This window comes from Salminus brasiliensis, chromosome 21, assembly GCF_030463535.1.
Source record: "Salminus brasiliensis chromosome 21, fSalBra1.hap2, whole genome shotgun sequence".
Classification (NCBI taxonomy): domain Eukaryota; kingdom Metazoa; phylum Chordata; class Actinopteri; order Characiformes; family Bryconidae; genus Salminus; species Salminus brasiliensis.
Window position 1 is genome coordinate 11,926,038 of NC_132898.1, and position 24,022 is coordinate 11,950,059.

A 24,022-nucleotide genomic window follows, 5' to 3' on the forward strand; every position below is an offset into this window, starting at 1 on the left:
ATTATTTTGTCCATGTGTATACACTGTAAGCTCAATGAAGGCGTCTCTGGGACAGGGGGATGCGTCTGCCAAATGAGGGAGTGAGTCTGGCTCTTTCTCTGGTTGCGAATTTAACAATATGGTGGACAATTTTGGCTTTGTTTCTGCAGAATGGAAGGGACTGGAACCGCAGAGTCCATGTTTTCCACATTGGTTCACCACATGATCATGCAGTTATTTACACTGAAAATCAGTTTTGTGCGAAGGAAGCAGAAGTTCAGCTGCTCAACTTGCTCCACTGTTGAGGCCTAAAAGGCCTGGATAAGAGTTTAGAAGTGCATGATTCCAAAGAGCAGAGTTTGAATGCTTAATCTACATATGCCTTAAATGAATTTGTAGTAGCCTTTCATAACCAGGAGTTTTAAAGAGTCAACCAGTAAAATGATTTCCTTTAGGTATTTAAAAAATGTAGGTTTCCTCTGAAGTGGTTTTAGATGACAACAAATTTGCAATGCAGGATGTTCTATAGCATTTCCATCAGAAGTTTTGCCAACTGCATCTCCCTGAATATTCTATCTTACCATATGTGTCGCCACCAATCAGAGAAGTCTAATGCAGCACAGGGCATGTGTGGGCATAGATATCCAAAACTAATTTCAGTTTTCTTAAAGTAACTTCGCAAAGTAACTCTAGTTTCATTCCAGTCTCATCATCCAAACACGGACGATTCTGCTCAGGGTAAACAGCATTTGGCAAATTCTCAGCGAAGAGCACATTATGCAGTGTGAGGATGAAGTGAAAATCCTGCTTGAAAATTGTGCTCGAATAAAATCCGCCCTGAAGGGTTCGTTGCCCCCAGCTCAGAACCGTCCAGAAGGGCCTTGCATCACCGTATTCATTGTGGATTACCAATGGAGCTGTTCAGGTTTGACACATGCTCAAATATAAAAACACAAATCCTTCATAGAACCTCCTTAAAATGCATTGAAATTGCCCAATCAAGACCTTCTCTCCTTAAGACCTCGGCTTGAGGCCTGTCAGCATATTCCACTTTCCTTAGCAGTTACTGAAGTGTAGTTTCTGCCAATTAGGATTAAAGTCTTGATTTCCTTAGTAGCTCTTATCAGAGATGGCACCAGAAGTCAGTTCTCCGTGGATTTATTGACTGCTTTGTAATATGCCTTGAAGTCAGTCAAACACTGCTGCCATACTGGATGGCAGAAGCCCTGAACTTTCATATAAAGTAACACCAAAAACAGGCTTAACGATCTCTGTTAGAAACTAAAGCCAATGATCTGATGACTGTGGAATTTAATAGGGGCATTAGCAAAAATCTCTATGGTTATGCTCTTATTGACCCTGACTGAGTGATTGCAGGGCCCAATGAGTGGTCAGTATTAGATGGCACAATACCACATTTTTAGTATTTTTAATTATCTTTTTTTATAGAGCACATCAACCTTCAATATCTGCTATTCTTTTACCCATTCAGAATGTGTAAAATGCACATTATAGGGTTTGAGTAACAAGTGTACATATAAGCTATATTAAGAACAGCGAAAGTGTGGTTTATTGGCAAAAAATGGCCATTGTTGGTCAAATTACTTATTTTAACAAAATGCAAGTAGCATGTCTGCTTTGGTGTACTGACTCACTAAAAATGAGGTATTTTAACTGAACTATTTTTATATGAGGCACACCTTTAGATGACCATTTAATAAACTGCACTGGGTGGAATGCACAGCTAACATGACCACAGCTTAAAGTTAGTTTCACTGATAATAAGTATGTATTAGTTGCAGAAAGGAAGCAATAACAATGGTGTGTTTAGAAAGGTTGTTGAGGCATTTTCTGTTATTACTATGGTCACACAAAATGTTACGAGCTGCAATTGAGATCCTTGTAGTATATTGAGAAGGATTTGGAGAACTTGTGAAATGGTCTTAAAGCACATTTGCACAATTTACCTTGTGAAGAATGAGACATTTTAGCATATTTTTTGGGCTTTGAAATGATTAAGTTCACCTGTGTTAAACTGAAAATACAACATTTGATTTGCCTTACAACTTTTTTGTGCATATATTCTTATTCCACTTCTATTGCCTGTAACATGTAGGTACTGAGGCATGTTTACCACTGTGTTACATCACCTTTCTGCTAAACAGCATTTGATGATCCTTAAGGGGACGGAGACCCCAATTGATCTAGTTTTGAAAGTACATTCCCACTGTGACATATGAGTCTTCAGCTGTGCAGGCCTTCATTGTCTTGTTTTGCTCTTTATAATTTGCCACACTTGCACTCACTGATGATTCAGCCATGCACATAAAAAACGATGACAAAACGATGACAACTTTTTTATGTACAGTGTAATATAATACAGTATAATGTTGTACAGTTGCACTTGTTTAGAAACATATCCTACTGCATTTGTATTGTCGATCTGCAGCTATTTATAAACTTCATAACTTGCTAACTGTTTAGTTTTGTGTATAATTCTTAGCACATGTAAGTGTAATTGGTAAGTAAGGTGGTTCTGCTGTTGGCTACATGCCTACTTTCCTGACCACTGTGGAGGTGACCAGTAAAAAAAATGACAGACTTTAAGACATTTCTGCTGATACTATTTCTTTCCCACTGTCAAATCGTTGTGAGCCGGGGGTGCAGAAAGGTGACTCGTTTCTGTGCTCCGAACAAATGGACCTGGCAAGAGCCTGCCTGGTATCTAACATCGTCAATTTATCCATGCAGCACGTAATGCCTCAAACAGCAGAAGAGACAGGGGAATACAAATGTGCTTTTAAAGTGATCCTTCAGCAAAAATGTTATTTGCACCATTTCCCTTTACCCCAGCCAAGGTGTGTGTGATGTCTGAAGGGTAGCTCCAGTGCACAAGGGTTTAAAAGTACAAGGGTTTGCACTGGACTATCATTGCTATTTAATTGACTCTAATAGGCACCAGTTTAGTACTGTGCAATCTGTATGCCTAAATCATTTCATATTTACCATGGTGAGTAGCTGAGTAACCTCAAATGAACCTAATAACATAATACTAGTACTAGTAATAATAGTAGAATCTAATAGGAGGGTTGTCATTTATCTATTCCTGTATCATTTGTTCCGCTACTTTCTCGCTAATAGCCGAAAGTAAGCCAGGTGTATATGCCCAAAATCTGTTGCTTCTGTCCACCTCAGTGGACTGTCAGCTTTTTTTCAAAGGGTTTAACAAGATATTGCATTAAAGCCATTTAAAGTTAGCCCTGTGTTTTAACATGAGCAAATTTAACTGGACAACTAAGTAGTTAAATGTTCAGGTATGATGCATCACTGTTTACAATTAAGATATGCCTTGATGAAAGGAAACACAGGAATCCACTGGTTACACCCAAGAAAAGAAAGGTCAGATCAGACTGCTAGAAACCATCTAAAAAAGCCTGCCCAGTTCTGAAAGGATTTTTTTGGGCAGATCAAACCAATATTAACTTGAGCATGGAGAAGGAAAGGAATAGTTCATAATCCAAAACATAGTTCATAAACCACGTCATCTATCTAACATGGCGGAGGCACTGCTTAGGCAATGGCATGTCAATGTTAATGCGTCATGTGTCTATTGATAAATGTTAGAAGGATTATAATTCTAATGTGTATAGAACTACAAGTGAAACAACTGTCAACATGGTCAGGTCAGGCCGTCCAACAGCAGATCACAAAATGCGCTATGTCATGACAGGATCTACAGGTAACACTTGCCACAGCTGGCAAAGTACATCATCTACTATTAGAAAGCGACCTTGTACATTTTTATGGGAGATGTGCAAGGAGGAAACCATTGCTTTATAATAAATAAATAAATAAATAAAATCATCAAAGCAAGTTTTACAGAGAACACCTAGACAAGACACAGCATTTGATCACAAGAACCCAGATCAGCTATGAAGCATGGAGGTGGAAATGTCATGGTTTGGGACTGCTTTTCCGCAGTATGGCCTGGACAGCTCTCCAACCAAAAATCCACTAGGAATTCTTTAGTGTATTTGAGGGCGCTCAAGGAAAATGTAGGACCATCTGTCTAAAACTAAAGCTGAAACATCACACAGCTGAAAGAATTCTGCATGTAGGAGTGGGAAAAACATTCCCCCAGTTGATGTCAGAGACTGGTAGATCATTATAGGAAACATCAAACTGATGTTATTTCAGCCGGGGGGAAATCAAATGTCCATATGTTTATATATTAAAAAACAGGGTTTATATGGGGTGCCCTAACCCTTTTTTTTACATGACTATATACCTTTTTCATTTTTAGCCACACATTTCAAAACGAATGGGATGGAGCTTTAGAGTACAAATGGACCCAAAACATATCGGAAAAGCAACACAAGCCAAAAAAAAAAATTAATGTTTACTGCAGTGAAGCATTGGCAAAGCATCTCAAAGGAAGAAACTCGACATTGGGCAATGTTCATGGGTTCAAGACATCATGCAGTCATTGATTTGCATCCAAGTATTATAGAATTGCTGATTTGTCCAATTACTTTATGAAAAGAAAATACTATGTATAAATCTGCTGTAAACAGATACTATAGTTCCGCTAAAGACTATGAAATAAAGCTGAAAGTTTACACTTTAATCACATTTTGATGGCTTCATTTTAAATCCATTGAAGTTGTGCGAAATTACAAAAGTTGTCACAGTCCAAATACTTATGGACCTGATCTCCAAGTGCTAACATCATCCAACCATTAATTGTTATTGTTGTGATGAGAAGCAGATGTAGAGCTTACACTGGTGTCTATTAACCTCCATTGCATGTTATCTATATTAGCTTTCATTAGCCTCCATTGCAAAATTCAGTAAGCAGGCTTCAAACACCAAAGCTGTCTTGGCTGAGTGATTACATATGAGCTAAAGGGAAAACTGTGTAATTTTTTCCCCCCAAACTGCCCAATTTAATTTATTGCTGTCTCTGAGTGCTATTTATTACCATGCACTTGTCAGGGTGACATTATTAAGACACAACAGTATTTCCAATGCAATTAGCAAGCCCTCTTAAAAAGGAGAGCACGTAGAAAGGGCGTATCTGATGAACAGCTACTTCTGTGGCAGTGCAGGAAAAAACAATTTAAGCAAGACTAATGCAGGCCTCATTTTTTTCAGCAAAGACAGATTAGGTGAAACTGTTGCATAAAACAATCTGACAGCAGCAGATATTAAGCAGTTTAATACCGCTTGGCTGTTGTTGCCACTACAGCGCATAAATACTAGGCATGGAAATATTTAATATGTAAATGCTTATGTAAGTGCGCCTCTGCCGTGTCGGCAGGATTTAGGCAGAAGTATTTCTCCACTTCTTTCTGGAACGCTACTTATTTCCACAGCCTTCCCCTTGTCAAACAGCAAGGGCTCGCCGACTGCGAGCAAAACAGGCCATTGCAGATTTGGTGCGTGTAAAAGCAGTCAGAACCTGCCGGTCCAAATCATAGCCAGCACTAAAAGAGTGCAGAGTTATCTGGAATATCTAAGGACACTCACACACTCTGAACTAGGGATGGGACTGTGATGTACCACAGTACCAAACAGTGATAATGCAGTTCCAAATGTCAAGAAACCATGTAGCCTCTTTTAAAAAGTGACGACCGGTATCCCTGCTGGACGCAGTAGTCCCAAACGGGGTTGGACAGTAAATCATATGTTAATCAGTATTGATATTGCCCTTCACATTAGGCTGTGATATGCAAATGAACCCTCTAACAAATCTGTGTTTTATTCTGTGCTGTAAGCATCAGATATTCTTTTGGTGTTTGGACAAATGAATGATTGATGGACAGTGCTCAGGAGCTGCAGAATGCCACAAGCCTTGGGGTGCCTCTGACCATAAGACCTGAGGTAGTTCCAAGTCTGGAGGCATTTCGCCACTGATGCAAAAATTAAGAAATACAAGATGACCAAATAGCCCTTGTGAATAAGTAATGACCAAATAAATATTAAAGTGCAAAAAAAAAAAATCTCTTGCATTCCTTCATTTTTGTATCTGCCACCTCAGGCATTGTCTGAGGCGCCCCAAGGCTCCAGGCAGTCAAATTCCCCAGGGCACTATATATCTATTTTTAAAAATATCTTTAAAAAAAGAAAAAGGTAAAAGAGTCAACCCTATTTCAGTATTATATAGGACCCCTTTTCTGAAAGATTATATGCACACAAAAACACTGATGTTTTCAATAAAATAAAACTGACCTGTATAAATTATAAAATAAGGTCTAATCCTAATGTTGGAAATGCTGGCTAGTTAATAGTATTTCGGATCTTTTAAACTATATTTAAACACTGTGAATATGCACTGCTAAAAAAAATAAACGGGAACACTTAAACAACACAATATAACTCCAAGTAAATCAAACTTCTGTGAAATCAAACTGTCCATTTAGGAAGCGACACTGACAATCAATTTCACATGCTGTTGTGCAAATGGAATAGACAACAGGTGGAAATGATTAGCAATTACCAAGACACACTCAATAAAGGAGTGGTTCTGCAGGTGGGGACCACAGAACACTTCTTAGTACCTATGCTTTCTGGCTGATGTTTTGATCACTTTTGAATGTTAGCATGAGATGGACTCTACAACCCACACAAGTGACTCAGGTAGTGCAGCTCATCCAGGATGGCACATCAATGCGAGCTGTGGCAAGAAGGTTTGCTGAGTCTGTCAGCATAGTGTCCAGAGGCTGGAGGCGCTACCAGGAGACATGGAGGAGGCCGTAGGAGGGCAACAACCCAGCAGCAGGACCCTTACCTCCGCCTTTGTGCAAGGAGGAACAGGAGGCAAAATGACCATCTGCACAAACGATTAGAAACCGACTCCATGAGGATGGTATGAGGGCCCGACGTCCACAGATGAGGGTTGTGTTCATAGCCCAACACCATGCAGGATGCTTGGAATTTGCAAGAGAACACCAGGATTGGCAAATTTGCCACTGGTGCCCTGTGCTCTTCACAGATGAAAGCAGGTTCACACTGAGCACATGTGACAGACGTGTCTGGAGAAGCCATGGAGAGCGATCTGCTGCCTGCAACATCCTTCAGCATACCCGGTAATAGTGATATAATGTGTGATATAATAATGGTGTGGGGTGGCATTTCTTTGGAGGGCCGCACAGCCCTCCATGTGCTCGCCAGAAGTAGCCTGACTGCCATTAGGTACCGAGATGAGATCCTCAGACCCCTTGTGAGACCATATGCTGGTGTGGTTGGCCCTGGGTTCCTCCTAATGCGGGACAATGCTAGACCTCTTGTGGCTGGAGTGTGTCAGCAGTTCCTGCAAGATGAAGGCATTGAAGCTATGGACTGGCCCGCCTATTCCCCAGACCTGAATCCGATTGAGCACATCTGGGACATCATGTCTCGCTCCATCCACCAACATCACGTTGCACCACAGACTGTCCAGGAGTTGGCGGATGCTTTAGTCCAGGTCTGGGGGGGAGATCCCTCAGGAGACCATCCGCCACCTCATCAGGAGCATGCCCAGGCGTTGTAGGGAGGCACGTGGAGACCACACACAATACTGAGCCTCATTTTGACTTGTTTTAAGGACATTACATCAAAGTTGTCAGCCTATAGTGTGTTTTTCCACTTTAATTTTGTGTGTGACTCCAAATCCAGGCCTTCATTGGTTAATAAATTTGATTTCCATTGATGATTCTTGTGTGATTTTGTTGTCAGCACATTCAACTTTATACAGAACAAAGTATTCAATGAGAATATGTCATTCATTCAGATCTAGGATGTGTTATTTGAGTGTTCCCTTTATTTTTTTGAGCAGTGTAGTTTAAAAGATATCCGAAATGTCTTAACTTGCCAAGGCCTTTTAACTTCCTATTAGTGATCATGATTGAGTTTAACTGTTATCTAAAGGATGATTGTAGATTTACAAAGCAGAAATGTCAGATTCCAATATCATCCATTCAAACACGGTGTTGGGAAGTATAGCCACTTTGTCTGGAAGAAGACCCAAGTTGCCCTTGTCATCTGAGAGAAAACTGTTTTGAATAATCAAGAACCAACTAAAGAATCTCCAAGGCACAGCACCAACACCAGTGGCATTGTCTGTACTCAAGCTCAAGTTTTATATGAAAGAAGCCGCTGACCCAAAATTGACCCATTCAAGCTTGACCAAAGTTTGCAGCTGATGGCCACAGTGTATGTTTGAAAGAATAAAGGTGAGGTGCTGATAGCTGGAGACTGCTTGGACTGTGCATGGACTCTGCATGAGCCAATTACCCAACTTATTCATACTCTGCCCCAATACTGGAAAGTTGAAGACCAAAGCAAGCCAGCGCCTCTTTCTGAACTGCCACTGATGCAATGTCACCAAGCCACCAATGCACACAGATGATGCAGATGCCAGTGCCAGCGATCATTGCACTGGTGTGATGTAGGGAGTACAGTGGCAAATTGTCCTCTCTCGGAGCCCATAACAATTTGTCAGGCAGGTTTTCATGCTTGTCTATTTTTTCCAAATCCAGTATATTGACTACAAATATATATATATATATAGGTAAAGGTGCACGTATTTGTCACTGTACAGCGAAATGTGTCCTCCGCATTTAACCCATCTGGTAGTGAACACACACACACACACACACACACACACACACACACACACACACACACACACACACGTGTTAGGGGCAGTGAGTACACACACACACCCAGAGCGGTGGGCAGCCAACTCCAGCGCCCGGGGAGCAGAGAGGGTAAAGGGCCTTGCTCAAGGACCCAACAGTGGCAACTTGCCGAGCCCGGGAATCGAACCCACAACCCTGTTATCGACATCCCGGCGCTCTAACCGCTGAGCCACCACTGCCCCTGAAATATATATATGTATGTGTGTGTGTGTGTGTGTGTGTGTGTGTCTGTGTGTCTGTGTGTATATATAGACTGTGTCTGATCTACAGGGGGTTACAGGTTAACTATGTTACAGAAGTGTCTGTACTGTAGAAGACCCAGAAAACGCAGTGTAAAAAGCACCAAGTGTACTAGCACATATACATGATGCTAAATTTAGTGCTAGATAAAAAATATTTAAAAAGCAGGATACAAATTTGATGAACCACAGCTCAGAAACCACTATTATAATTTCCCACAATACCATGCAAATCCTACAACTTACAGATGAAGGTTTCTGAGTGATGCACACATGTGAAATTACCATATTTACCCTAATAGCGCATACCGTGTATTCTCTGGGTGACCGCTTGCACAGAACCGTGTTGCCAGTACTTTGATGTACTGCTACACCCCTACATTTTCTACATTTTCAGTATTTTAAGAGTCACTACCATAATACCAAACATTCCCCCAGCTAGCCACGAGTGCTATGTCAGCCGGGGGGATACACAACCCGCTTGAATCTGAGCCATGCTCTTGCGTACACGTCTAAGGCGAGCAAGAGACATAAAAACATAAAAGCATTGCCTCGGTGCTTTACTGAAATCTTACAGAGGATTTTTCTTTCTTTTTCTTGCTGTTTTATTTATTTATTTATTTTTTTACCTTGAGTTCTTAGGGATGATTTTTCAAAACATATTTAAAGCATACTAGCAAAGGCTCAGACCAAGATGCTTTGATCAGTGTTGAAAGAGAAAATCAGCTAAGGCAAAATAAATAAATAAATAAATAAAAAAGTGCAGGGAAAACACTATTTCAGGCTACTGGATGCCTTTGGACACAAATTAGAGCAGGATGTATTTATTTTAGGGCAGAAATAAACTCTAGCTAAATGCAATGCATCTGCCTTATTGTTTATAACAGGAGAGATTTCAAGGGGGGGATGAAACAGCAGTACAACATGTCAACTGTGTTCAGAGTGAATGACAGATCAAAATGCTTCAAACTACAATATCACATCATTATGGATGATTCAGAATGGCTGTGCATGCTGGGAAAAGACGGAGAGAGGAGCGGCTCTTCTCTTGGTAATACATATTTCAGAGCTGTTCATGCGGAGCTGCTGCAGAGGAGGCTCATCCCCAGCACTTCAAAAACACACATTTAGTAAAGAGGCTTTCAGCACTCCAAAGCCACATGCAGAATATTAAATACACTGATGCGCACACGCTAACACATTCCTGCATACCAAACACAGAGGCTAAGCTAATGAGTTCACAGATACGGGCCGAAACAAAGGGCATTATTTATAAAAGTCTCCATTACTCCTCAGCCAGAGGAATCCAGAGAGCACGTCCGTTTTCACATTTCCATCTGTACCAATGCCAGCTCTCCACTACATGTAAAATTTCCGGCACACACAGATTGGTCTGCACACTTCTGCAAGCAGCATAATCCAAAATACTGAATTACAGGGGGAACACAGTAATTGAGAACACAGACAAACACTGTTGACAATTTCTTTTCTGACTACCAAGAAGATGCTGCTTTAAGACATTTCCTAAAAGTGTTGCGATAATGGCCAAGGAGAGTGAAAATTGTTTGCGAGATAAGGGCTGATGGAGTGTGTGGTAAATGGGGTTGTTTTTATACAGCAAAGCTTTTTAATGTGCTGCTCCATTTTCTATGAGTCAGACTGCAGAGTATTGAAAGGCTCTATGGTTTCTACATTTACAGGCATCATTTACCATAATTTGGAATTCTCTTTCCATCAATTGGCTTTACATCATGAGTCAGTTTGCTATTTTGTCCTTGCTCCACAAATGTGCTCTTTCAATGACACAGCATTCATTATTTTCTGTCCTATGCATTACTTTCCTATGTAATAATTTAGTAAATAAATGATCTCCATCACATTATTCAGCAATCTGTCCTTTGTAGGGGTGTAGCAGTACATGTATTCCTACTGAGCCATAATGGTCGCCACAGTTGGGTGCACACAGTTGTATGGAGAATATACAGTAGACGCAGCCTATAAGTATGTGCAAAGATCGATGAACCTAATATGGAACCAAATTTTACCTGCTCCAATTTCATTCAGAAATCAGTTCGCCGCAGTTCCTGTGTACATGGGAATGCATACTGGCACAGGGAATTGTGCACACGACCATGCTTGAAGAGCATGCCTGTGCAAAAGTTCACGTTTGCTGCATGCCATGATCTCCCAGCACTACAGTCATGCCGGACATAAGCCTGTCTGCAGTGACTGGTTATTTATCAGTAACACAACACAGCAACAAAACCAAATGCTGAATGTAAGGGTCATCTTAGTTTCTTGGTCTTGTCCAAGATGGCACTGAGCATGGTTGCCATGTTGCGAGCTCCCTCTATCTTCAACATGTCTCACACTCTCTCTCAGTTGTGGCAGTTGTGGCAGCGTACTTCAAACCGGCCACTATTGTCCCTGTTCCAAAAACAGCCTGGATGCTTTAACCCCCCCCCTTACTACCTGCCCTACCCTGGATCTATTGCAATTTGCATACAGGCAGATCCACTGATGATGCTACTGCCCTGACTCTGCCTACTGCCCTCTTCCACCTGGACAAGAACAACACCTATGTGAGAGTGCTGTTTGTGGAATACAGTTCAGGATTCAACACAATCATGCCGCCAAGGCTTGACATCAAGGCTTGACATCAAGCTCCAGGATCTGAGTCTGAACAGCTCTCTGTGCAGCTGGTACTCCCTCCTGCGCTCCTGTACTCCCTGTACACCTTTGACTGCACAGTCATCCTCATTAAATTTGCTGATGACACAACAATCATGGGCCTGATCTCTGACGATGACGCAGCCTACAGAGAGGAGGTCAGCTTCCTGTCATGCTGGCGCCAGGATAACAACCTTTTCAGCAAGACCAAGGAGCTGGTAGTGGACTTCAGGAAACAGGAGAGAGTGCACACCCCCATCTCCAATCATTGTGGAGAGGGTCACCAAGTTTTTTTATGTATGAACCCCTGCATACTCAGAACATTCTACATTCTGAAACTCTGCAGAAGGTGGGGCACGCAGCCCAGTGCATCATCATGGGTTCATACAACAGCCGCTGTCTAAGGAAGTCAAGGAGGATTATTCATACTCGAGCCCCTGCCTGTTCTCACAGTTGCCTAGCGGCAGGAGGTACGGAGACCTGAGAACCAGAGACCGTTTAGAAAGCGGGAACCCAGCCCTGTAGCTGACATGTTACAGGTGATTATTTTATTCATTCAGAATCATTTATTGTTGAGTGGAAGAACTGTATAGTGAGTAAAAGTGGACACAGGTGGCCCTTGGCATTGGAAACCCCAGTCTTAGCAACATGGCATGCTAAGTTATCTCAAGCTGCTTGGTGTTTGAAATGCAATCAAAATAATACAAAGGTAACTAGTCTTATGCATTTAGGTTTTTTGTTTTCGTGAGGTCCAACCAAGGTTTAATGTTTAAAATGTCTGGTGTTTTTCCAACAGTATATGCAGAATAATGAAAGGGTAGTTAGGTTAAATAAAACTTTAAATTAATCAAGTCAAGACAGATTTATTTGTATAGCGCTTTTTACAACTGTTGTTGTCACAAAGCAGCTTTACATAATTAGTAATTAATAAAAGACAGAAGAAAAAATAAATAACGTAAGGCATGATATATATAATATGTATGTATGTATATATATATATATATATATATATATATATATATGTGTGTGTGTGTGTGTGTGTGTATATATATATATATATATATATATATATATATATATATATATATATATATAGGTACAGGTAAATAATGTATATATTATAAATATAATACCTGTTGCGTCACCTGGCATTTTCTGGGTGGTAAAATTGATGATTCAAAAACTACATACATTGTATAGATTCTTGGAACTTAATTGCACATCCCACTCCCACATTCCACTTTTTTTTTTTAAGAATCTGTAATAAATTATGAATAATTAAAAATTATGCGTGCACTTCTTTCGTACATTACTGTCATATGTATTACACTAGTATTTCCACACATTAACATCATTTTCTACATTAATATAACATCTTTGTATCTATAATATCTGACTCTTCTAGAAACAGGCCTGCTGGGCTGTGGTGGTTGAATGTGGGTGCTGCAGGCAGATAGCATGCATGTGCATAAAGCTAGCTATATAGTTCAGAGTACATTTTAGGACATCCTCAGATAGTGTCTGGTTTCAGACATCACACAAACAGTCTTGGGGAAAACACAAGTGAAATTATGTCTCAGCTCTCGCATGTCAGGAAAAACTGGCCGTTTCGAACAGCCTTGGGCAAAATGGCTTCAAAGGAGAAGCTATGCTAGACCTCAGACGATAAAGTTTGCATTACTGTCCCTCTCCTGTTCGTTACTACTATGAACATTCCTGTTTCCTGACCAAATGAAAGATGACCACATAGTTCAAAACCCCTCACCACGTTTTTCACACAATAATTCAAATAAGAGGATTATGTTACTGGTGTGGTGACTGTACTGTATCAATATGTGAAATAATCTCTTCCTGTTTAGCTAACTTTTTCCCTTAACAATTGTGTACCGAAAAGTTCCTTTTTATTAGGGATTAGCTCTAGAGCCGTCACACTCTCCATCTCCATCTATATTGGCTAGCTAACTGCTGCTGAACTGTGCCCTGCCACATGCTCCCCTACAAACTAAGATATGACAACAGCTAATGTACACTAGATTTTATTAAAACCATGTGTGAAAAAAACATTTATTTTTTATTTCTATTTTAACCAATAAAAGTGCATCAATGAGCACACCAAAACAGAGCTAGTTGAAGTGTTACTGAGTTTGATCACTGGATGTGGACCACAACAGCAGAAAACATTGCAACGCAACACACCGGCTGTGACCAAGTTAACAGGTTTGATTTCTTTTCTGTCTGCTTTTTGTTTTTGTTCCCATGCTACATTTTGGCAGAGCTACTTAACACACAGATCCACAGTGCTTTCCTTAACAAACTCAAGAAAATGTCACTTACCTATTTAAGGTACTGCTGTAAAGACACCTTTCAAAAGCTGTGCTCTGATCAAAATGTATGTCTAGCAACGTTTAGATGTACGCTCAGTACATCAGTTTTATCTGAGGTGAGTATAAACTGTATACCTGTCTATACACACCAACACACTATGGTGAAACACATTTGTGGGCGGAGCATGAATAAGTCCATTAAAAGTAATCTACAAAGAAGAAAAAGAAGCAGGCTTATTTCAAGTAGTCCGTCTTCACACACATCAAATACTGATGTGCTTGAATTACTGGTTCTGGACCAAAGCCTCCTCACAGGCATGGCTACATTTAGCCGCACTGCTGCAGCTGATGTTGTTTGTAATGTGTTATTTCTAAAATCCCTTTAATCTTATGACTTTCATGAAAATATATCTGCTGTAATTCTCCATGCAGGTGTTTGCTGCCGAAATGGTTACAAGTGGGAAAGACTTCAAAGAAGCAAATCAGTTGAAAAAGGAAATGAAGAGATAAATACTGGCCATTAGCTGTTATTAGCCACATTAGCATATTTGATTATGCTATTCCTTTAAAGGTCTTATGTCATGGAAACCACATTTCCCTGATCTTTTTGAATACTAGCAAAAGTGCAAAATATTGGATTTAGGATACCAAAAATGGCCTATTTAAAATTCTTTTGTGATGTTCCTATTTAACCTACATCAGTTTAGCTCTATACATTCAGTTATAAGTGTTTCAGCATGACTGCATTTTGAATGACCTTTTTTGACATTCTGACCAATTCTAATATCTTCATTGTCCAGTGGACTTTACAAGAGAATGCAAAAATGGTCTTAACTTTGAATGGAAGTTCATGTAATTTCTATTGGTCCATTTATCCAGAATTATTTAAACAGGGTTCAAGCCATGGAGAAAACAATAAATGGAAATACATGGTTTAAATAACATGTTGCATATTATTTTGTATCATATTTAAAAACTTGGGGAAAGTATTGCTCATAGCAGGCGTTTTACAAAAATGGTTTAACCCCTTATACTCTAAGTTGACGTAATTGCAAGCATTTAATATGTATGTATATTACAGGTGCGTTCAGTACAAGGATGATGTAACAGGGAGCAGAAAACCTAGATCTAATATTACTTATGTAATTCCATATTATTTATTATACATTATTGCTACCATTTACACATATTTATATATTATGTAAGTTGCTATTTATTACACTCAAATATGTATCCAATATGTTACACTTTAAATGCTTAAGGAGTAAAGAGCTGTTGGAAAATGATTTTTATGACTGTTTTTGGTTTTCCAGACTAGGATTAAAATTAGTCCAGGATATGGGGAGATGGGATATCCTAATAAAGAAAAATAAAGCGTAAGAGCCCTTTTTAAACACATTGTGATTTTCCATGACTAGAATTCACTGTTAAATTAGCACGAGTGTGGTCTGTTTCCGCTAAGTGAGAAATTAGCCCCCTCATGGCTTTTGCACGTCATTTTTGCATCATTTTGGAGCATGTGTTCGTAATACTGAAATACTGTACGCTCTTACCGCAGCCTACTCCTCTCGCAGTCATGTTTTGCTTGGCGGCGAGTCAAAATTGGGATAGTAAAACTGCAAGACAATTTCAGTTCGTTTTCAAGAATGACTCCCTTGTGCAAAAAGCTTCATAAAAAAAAAATCACGCCAGCAGAAATACCATCTGTGCGACGCAAGTTAAAAAATTCTCAGTGATTTATTGACACTACTTGCTATGCTGCAGCGGGTGGGTTTATTTCAAGGCATGCATAATTTAACCTCACTTAAAAGGTTGATGTGTTCTTCTCATGTCAAGGACTGTTTAAGGTTTAAACCTGAAGGTAAGGAAAAAGAGCTCCTTTATTATACATCTGCATTCGCACTGACACACCACAGTCTGGTAGGTGAGAGACTGCATTAGCACTGTGCGTGTGTGAGACACGTCTCCCAGTTCTATCATCTCTCAGTTTGAACTGGCGCTGTGTCCATATGCATGCAGAGACAGGCCCTCAGGGGCTAATCTCTTAACTGTGTTGGGAATGAGTGAGACTTATTAGCAGCTAGCAGAAACTAGCAGTGGTGTGCGTTTGTGTGTGTGTGTGTGTGGATCAAGGACTGAATTAACATTTACTAATAGAATTAAAGTGACCAAACTGACCACGGTTGTTCAAATGAGCCTATTAAAATATACGGTAAAAAGGTTTCAAACGTAGTTGTATTAGGGTCATCAGTAGACATTCAAAAATGAATCAAAACCAACACTCAGAACTTCTAATCTGCGTAATCTTGCCAACGTTGAACATTTTTGAAAAATTCTGTTAATAAATATTTTTTAGAGTTGAACACTGTGTTCTCATGTTCTGCCCCCTAAAAACATCATGTGGTTCCGCCCTATCCAGTCTGTTACACAGAAGCAACATGGAGCACAGAGCAACTCAAGCAGCTTTATATAATTATTTATATAATTATTCATTATCATAATAATTGAGGTAAAATGTTAATAATTAATTGTGATACTGATTTGAACTGCACTAGTCAGTGTTGAATAATTTTAGCAACTGATTATCTAATTTTTTTCAATTAATCCCATAACAATTTTTTTAATATGGTCAAAACAAATAGATATAACTGAGGCATAACAACAATACTTGGAAAATGTGATGTGCTGCATAGCCAGACATCCACTTCTGGCAGCGTTCCTGAGGAATTTTAGCCTATTCCTCACGGGCAATGGCCTCCAGTTCACTAATATCCTTGGGTTTGTGTTCTAAAACCACCTTCTTTAAATCCCACCAAAGAATTTCTATGGGAAATCAGGTGACTGTTGCAACCACTCCTGAATCTTCTTCTGAAACCAAGCCCTAGCTACAACTAGCTACAAATAAACTACAGCTACAAGAAACTACAGCTACAACTGCAGACAAATAAACTACAGTTGCAACTAGCTACAAAACACAGCAGCTACAGCTAGTTACCAAAAACCACAGCTACTACTAGCAACAAAAAAGGATGCAACTACAACTAGTTAAAAAATGCTAGGCACTAGTAAATTATTAGAGTAAACTGTAAATTATGAGTAAAAGTAGGTCCTCTGTTTATTGTTCTGCTTTGCATAAAATACAAAATGACTTGCTCCAAAGTGTTGTGAAAAATTAAATAGGTAATTTAGATTATAAAGGTAAGGTGCAAGTATTTGTCACTGTACTATGTACAGCGAAATGTGTCCTCTGCGTTTGACCCATCTGTGGTAGTGAACACGCACACAGACACACACAGAGCGGTGGGCAGCCAACTCCAGCGCCCAGGGTGCAGAAAGGGTGAAGGGCCTTGCTCATGGGCCCAACAGTGGCAGCTTGCCAAGCCACAACTGTCATGAATATATTATCTTATATTGTATGGAAAAGTACATTTCTGTTAAATGATTGTAAATATCTATGAACCTGTGTGTGACTATACACAATAAAACTGTACTTTATTATGTAAGTAAACATTACTGTTTATTTAAAACATGTTAATAAACACAAACATGAATAAGCAGGTCATATTATCCAGTTTCTCACTGACCGCCTGTCGCTGGGAAGAAAAATTCTGTCTCAGACAAGCAAGTAAATTAACATTGCAAATGGTCCTGATACATTTCCCCTCGCTCAATTATTCACAGCATTGGACCGTGGCTGACTGAGATTGGAGGAAACGGCCTTAAATGAAACTTTCGCCGAAGTTTAAGGCTGCGGACAACACCATGGTTAATTCCATCACTCCATACACAGATTTGAAGGTTCAATTCCCTGTTCACACACACAGCATCAGTGCACTGCTAAGTGCAGTCCTTACAGGCAAATCTGCCCACTCTGCAGCCATCTTGGCACATCCCAGGGCAGCTATTTCCAGTAATGTAAGAGTAAGCTCATCTCCTTGATTGAGGAGAGACCTATAAACCCCAAACCGATAGGCAAGCTAATGTTTGAAAAACTCTTGGGTAAAATCTGACCAAAAAAAATCATGAATAATAATCTTTGGTCCACACAACACAAAAAGAAATCTATATTTTTTTAGGTTGTTCTGGCTACCACAAATACGCAAATCTCATGAACAAGGGATGTAAAGAATTACAGAAATCAGCCTTCTTTTACATAAGATTATGTAGCAAATAAAATCATCTTGAATCTAGTAAATGTGTCTAATATATTTCTCATTGTGAGACGGCTGTAAGGACATTATAGCTTTTAGACATTTTACTGCTGTTAAGGTGAAAGTATTTTATTATATTGTCAAATGATGTTGCCAATCTTCCATCAAAGCAGAGCAATATGCATTATATCTTAAAAGAAATAAGAAAAATGATCTGATTTGTCTTGAAACAAGCAACATTACTTATGTTATCGAATGAGATGCCTACAATTTCATAAAGGGAATGATTAATTGTATCGATTTACTTATCAAGATATTACTTTTACAGTGCATTGCTGTGACTCATAACATTAATTAACCAGTAACATTAGCCAAAACCCATCACTGATTGTCCCGAGGGCAGCCGTAGCATAACACTATGCTTGCATCAGCGTAAGGATGTGAGTTTCCTGATTTCCTTCTGTTTTCTTCCTTCCCCTGTACTCATCTACGCCTTCACCAACAAGATAATCAGCTTCTTGTAATACAGCTGTATTTCAAACCATCCCATTTAGATTTCAATCATTTCAGAGTGTCTTCACAGCAAATGCATGTTGACAGATGCTTACTGGCCTGCATCAGCTCCCATTAATGTCCAGATACCTTTGAGAAGGTAATTACAAGGCTAATGCCCTAAATAAAGCAGAATCATGCACACTGTGTACTGAAATCATCACATACTTGCTCCAAACGCCATAGAGTTGCAAAGCAGGGTAGAAACTCTAATCTAATGTTTCTTCAGAACCAAGGGTGTAAACAGGGACATTGTTCCTTGGTACTGCAGTAACAGCCTTTTCTTTCTTCTGGAAAGACTTTACAACAGATGTTGGAATGTTTGCATTCAGAAATGATAGCACAAGTGGGGTCAGATGCTGATGCTGGCCGATGCAACCCCTAACTCATCCCAAAAAGATATTAGAGTATTGGAGTTCCATCGCTCCAGAGAACACAGTCCAATACCCTTCTAGCTGACACCTAGCATTGGGCATGATGTTATGGGTGGCTGCTAAAGATCGTCAGAATAGTCAGCAATGGAAATTGGTGTCTACAAACTTTTGCACAGTGTATGAGGTTTCTAATACTGTTCTATAGAATATATGAAATACAGGCAAGTTTCAGGTTTTTAGTTGGCTGCTCCTATTTTTAGCTATGTGGTGTACTTTTGTTTAGTTTACAAATAGCAGCATGTCATACATTCTCCAATCGCTTAAGATGAGGCGGCTCACTAAAAATAAATAAATAAATGGAAATAGATCTGGTAATACACTTACTGGCTTGCATGAGCTGTCCCTGTCGTCCAAACACCTGGGAGAAAGTGGCGGGGCTGCAGGTGAGCGTGTCCTCCATGGCCGGCGAAGGTCAGCCGTATCCTTCACCTTTTAGTGAGCCGGGAACACAGGATGTTTGTCAAAAATGGCAGTGGATTCGGATTGTTTACCACTCTATCAGCCCACCCTCCGGATCGCTGCTGCTGCTGAGGCTGTCAGGGGAGAATAACATCTACTGCTCAAGACAGCACAAAACAACTACACACACACAGAGAGAATATAAACAGTGTGTCTGTGGTTTTCTTTAGAGATGTGAGAGTGTGTTTGTATGACAGAGAGAAAGAGAGACAGAGGGAGAGGCAGACAGAGACAGTGAGACTAACAATGCTTTGCCTGTTTCTACCTGTTATACCCTAATAGCCCATTAACCCCTACAAAGTTGTTCATAAGAATAACACACAAACATACATTATATATATATTTGATTTAGAATAGAATTATGTTTGTCTGTTTGGTTGGAAGGTTCAGCTTCCTCACAAAAGCCATGTTTTATCCTAGGATTTTCTGATACTTGATTGAATCCATCTTGCCCTCCACACACTGCAGGTTTCCAGTGCCAGAGAAGAAAATCAGCCACAGAGCATCACTGAGCCACCATCATATTTCGCTGTAGGCAGGGGGTTCTTTTCATTCTTCCACCTCCAGACATACCGCTGATCCAAACATTGTCAGAAAGTTCCAGTTATGTTTCATCGCTCCACGGATGTTTTGGGTTCTGTTTTGTGGAGCAATAAAACAAAACTTGACTTTTTCAGGCCTATGGATTAGCAGCATGTCTGGTGGAGAAAGGATAAAGGATACGATGAAAAGAACCCCCTGCCTACAGCAAAATTACTATTATACTATTATATTACTATTTCATGTGACTGATAGTAATATTAACATGAAAACATTAGAACATCTTTTTTTTAAAGATATTTAAACATATGGATATTTGATCTTCAAAATATTGAGAGGTGGAGGTATATAACTAAACTAATATATACAAACAAACTTATATATATAAACAATATAAATAACAGCACATACAACTGAAGAAATGTTTAAACCCTTACAAATAAAATAAATGTAATTTTCTTTTTGTGTGTGTGTGTGGGGGGGGGGCACCCTTACATTTATTTCTAAATTTGAATGACTACATAAAATGCGCCACATCAGCTGCAGATGATTAGAACATGATTCCAGAGGTCTTATTTAATCTCAAACATTTAGTTTGGTTTTGCTCTTAATTATTAAAGTAAGTGTTATGAACATGATCTCTCTGAGGCCTTCAGAAAGAAGGTTGTAGATACATTTGGAAAGGATTTTGAAAGATCTCAGAACAATTAGGAATCATTCATTGCACTGTTCAGATGTTTACAAATGAAGCAACTGCCAACATGGCCAGGTCAGGCTGTCCTAGCAAATTCAGCCCAAGAATAGACCATAAGATGTGTAAAAAAGCCTTCATTAATAATAAAATGACATCACAGGACCTCGCCACAGCTAATGTCAAAGTACATACAAAGCATCTACCATCAGAAAGAGAACAAGGAAACTCTTGCTGTCAAACTGTAAAATAAACATTAGGGGAAATTGTCAAAACAATCACTGAATAATAAGTGATTAAATTATTAATAATGGGTAAATAATACTGCTGCTGTTTAAGAGGCTTTTAAATGACTGACAGACAGATATGAAAATGTGTTTATATGACAGGGACAGCGCAGGAGTGATGGTGTTGTAGTTGGGTAATAACAAAATAATGAGCATTCAAGATTCAAGAGTTTTACCGTCATAATCACAGTAAACAGGCAGTTGTACTGTAGAGTGAAAAACTTTACTGCTACTCCTTTACCACACAGCCATCAAGACATAAGTAAAAACGATCCGACATACAAATGATTTTGAGATGGAGTGAGATATAGAGCCATAGAGGAAAGAGGAAAGAGACACGAAAGAAGATAGAGAAAAGAGAGAAATAGAAACCGAGAGTCAGCGAAAGACAGAGGTAGAGAGAGAGGGATAGAAAGAGAAAGATGGGGAGAGAGAAAGCCAAAGAAAGGGAAAGACACAGAAGAGAAAATGAGATATTGAAGGACAGAGGAGAGAAGGAGAACTTGGTTCTTGGTGTGTGTTTCTTTCCTAAAATCCTGAAGTACGGACTAATAAGTGTTTTTAATTAGAAGTCAAATTAAACTTCTGTTTCTTACATAGAGGTAAAACGTTTGATCTCATTGCATCAGTGTACTCTGGAAACAGGTATGGATTTAAAATTCCACAACCAACAGGTTCAATCTCTCATTAGCGCGGAGTGAAACAGGACTGCTCTTTAAGCCCAACACTATTAAGCAAAAATATTACAACAGTCTACAGCTACAGTCTAACATTCTCACTCTGCACATTATCACAGACAACCTGGTCCTGCTGTCCCCCACAGAGACGGGACTACAGCTGAACCTGGACCTGCTGGAGCAGTACTACCAAACCTGGGCCCTGACTGTCTGCCAGAAAAAGACAAATGTAATGTAGACTTCAGAAGAACAATTCACATTTAGGTTCAATCATGTTCTTCGGCAGTGAATGAATAGAGAGGATAAGCAGGCGGGGCTTTCTATGCCATAGAATAATACATTGCTGTTGAAATTTAGCTAAAATATTTGAATCAAATTCTATACACATTTAAAGCGCTGTGACCACCACTCAAACCATCATACAGCCCTGCAGCACCAAGTGTTAAGCAAAGAAAATAGTCCCCTCTCTAAACTGGTCCTGAAGCACAGTTCTACGCACACTAACACCTCCCTAACACACGCTTTAATCTCACACGCTCAGAACCAGAACCCGAGGGCAAACGTAATTAGAACCAAACCTGCAATGAAAATCATGAGCAGAGCTATCCTGGCCAACGAGAGGGACAGCACAAGAAGTCCTGTCTGCCAAACAAGCAGAACCAATGCCAGCACTGCCGACTGAGACGGAGCTGCACTACCTCACTGAGCATACACGATACAATCAGATTCTTACTAATATATCCACCATATTTCCTGTGTTCAAAAACCTACCTGACCCCTCTCAAGAAGTTACTCAGCGTTCTCAGTGAACATAACGAGGGCTGCACACTGGAAGATCAGAACAAGGGACGTCATATCAAAGATCCATGTCTGCGTACTTTTCATTCATATTTTATATCAGTATTATAACCATTGTCTTCCTTATGGTTACAATATTAGTATTAGTTTCTTTATACTTACCATTATACTTAATGGATTAACTTTAGATTTATTTCACTTTAGATGTATTTTTACTGTTTTATGTTCTTCAGCTCTTTACCAAAGATTTGGAGATAAAAGTGGTGATATGTCCCCTGCCAATGACAAGGGGACAGGTAAGAAAAAGAGAGAGACAGAGAGAGACAGAGGTGAAGAAAAAGAGAGAAAGTAAACAGTGAAAGCAATAGTGAGAATGATTGAGACAGTGAGAGTGAGTGGGATAGGTGGAGAAAGAGAGACAGAGGGAAGAGAGAGTGAGAGAGAAACGATAAAACGATTAAGACAGAATAAAAAGAAGAGAGAGAAACACACGATAAAGAGATTTGAGTCCGAAAAAGAGAAAAGAATGAGAGATAGAGGAACGGAGGGAGAGAAAGAATTAGACAGCATTATATTCCTTTTAAGTGAAAATAAATATGAAAAATAATCAGTTAATAATAAGACTGTAAATGGCATTTTAAAAAGCTACAACATCTACTGCTCAGGACAGCACCACACAACTCCACATGCACACGACATAACCACTGTGTATGTGTCATAACTGATGTAAGGATGTGTTTATATTGGAGAGAAAGGCAGCTACTGTGTAAGTCATGATAAATTGCTCACATGTGTAAACACACTCGGTCTGCAAAGCTTGACTGTAATGTGAAGTGAGCATGTCTTGCCTGTTAAAGCTGCTGCTGCTCCAGAAGCCTCTCTCTCTCTCTCTCTCTGTCTCTCTCTGTCTCCCTCTCTCTCTTTGATTGTCTGCTGGATTTCTGCCCCAATCTCAGGTCGTTTCTCCGCAGTCCAGTCCAGTCCAGTTCATTCCAGAGGTCTAGAAGTGGACAGAAGATTTCTGGAGGTAATATGGCCAGCCCTCCAATAGTAGTGAAGGAGAAAAGGCTGTAGTCCCACAGGCTCACACTGCTGTAGTGCTGTGCAGCTGTGTGTTGTGCTCTAATCCAGTCACTGTGCCCTCCTCTCTCTCTAGCTCTCTCTCTTGCTTGCTCTGCCTCTGCTTAACCCCTCCCATCCCCTCTCTCCTCTACTCTCTCTTTTCCCCTCAATAGCAAGCACCAAGACACCCCACCCCCCACCCCCCACCCCGGGCCCAGGAACCAGGCCCCCCACACCTTCTCTCTCTCTCTCTCTCTCTCTCTCTCATTCCCCCCCCCCCCCCAAAACCCCATCTCCACTCCCCCTCAACTCCATGATCCATCTCAGAAGCAGGAACGCTGCAGGGAAACGTTTTTTTTTTTTTTTTTTTGCAACTCCAGCGCTTCCATTTCTCCCCCGCGGAGGGGAAAAAGCTGAGGCTGAGCTGGAAAAGAAAAAAAAGTTAAAAAGAAATGCCAGTTTTGTAACTCGCCCCAAA

The 24,022-nt window shown here is 39.9% G+C and overlaps 1 protein-coding gene across 2 annotated transcripts in view; it reads right to left on the reverse strand.

Annotated features, from left to right (window-relative positions):
* The window catches only part of LOC140542678 (kazrin-like), a 264,173-nt gene extending 240,593 nt beyond the window's left edge, over positions 1–23,580 (reverse strand). Inside the window, exons 1-2 of one of the 2 annotated variants that reach the window (XM_072665519.1) lie at positions 23,331–23,578; positions 19,355–19,563 (exon numbers count right to left, since the gene is read on the reverse strand). In XM_072665519.1, coding sequence (XP_072521620.1) covers positions 19,355–19,430 — 76 coding nt within the window. In that variant the 5' untranslated portion in view covers positions 19,431–19,563; positions 23,331–23,578. Of the gene's footprint in view, positions 1–19,354; positions 19,564–23,330 lie in introns of both variants that reach the window. The other variant, XM_072665520.1, reaches the window with a different exon arrangement.
* Positions 23,581–24,022: the final 442 nt, after the last annotated feature.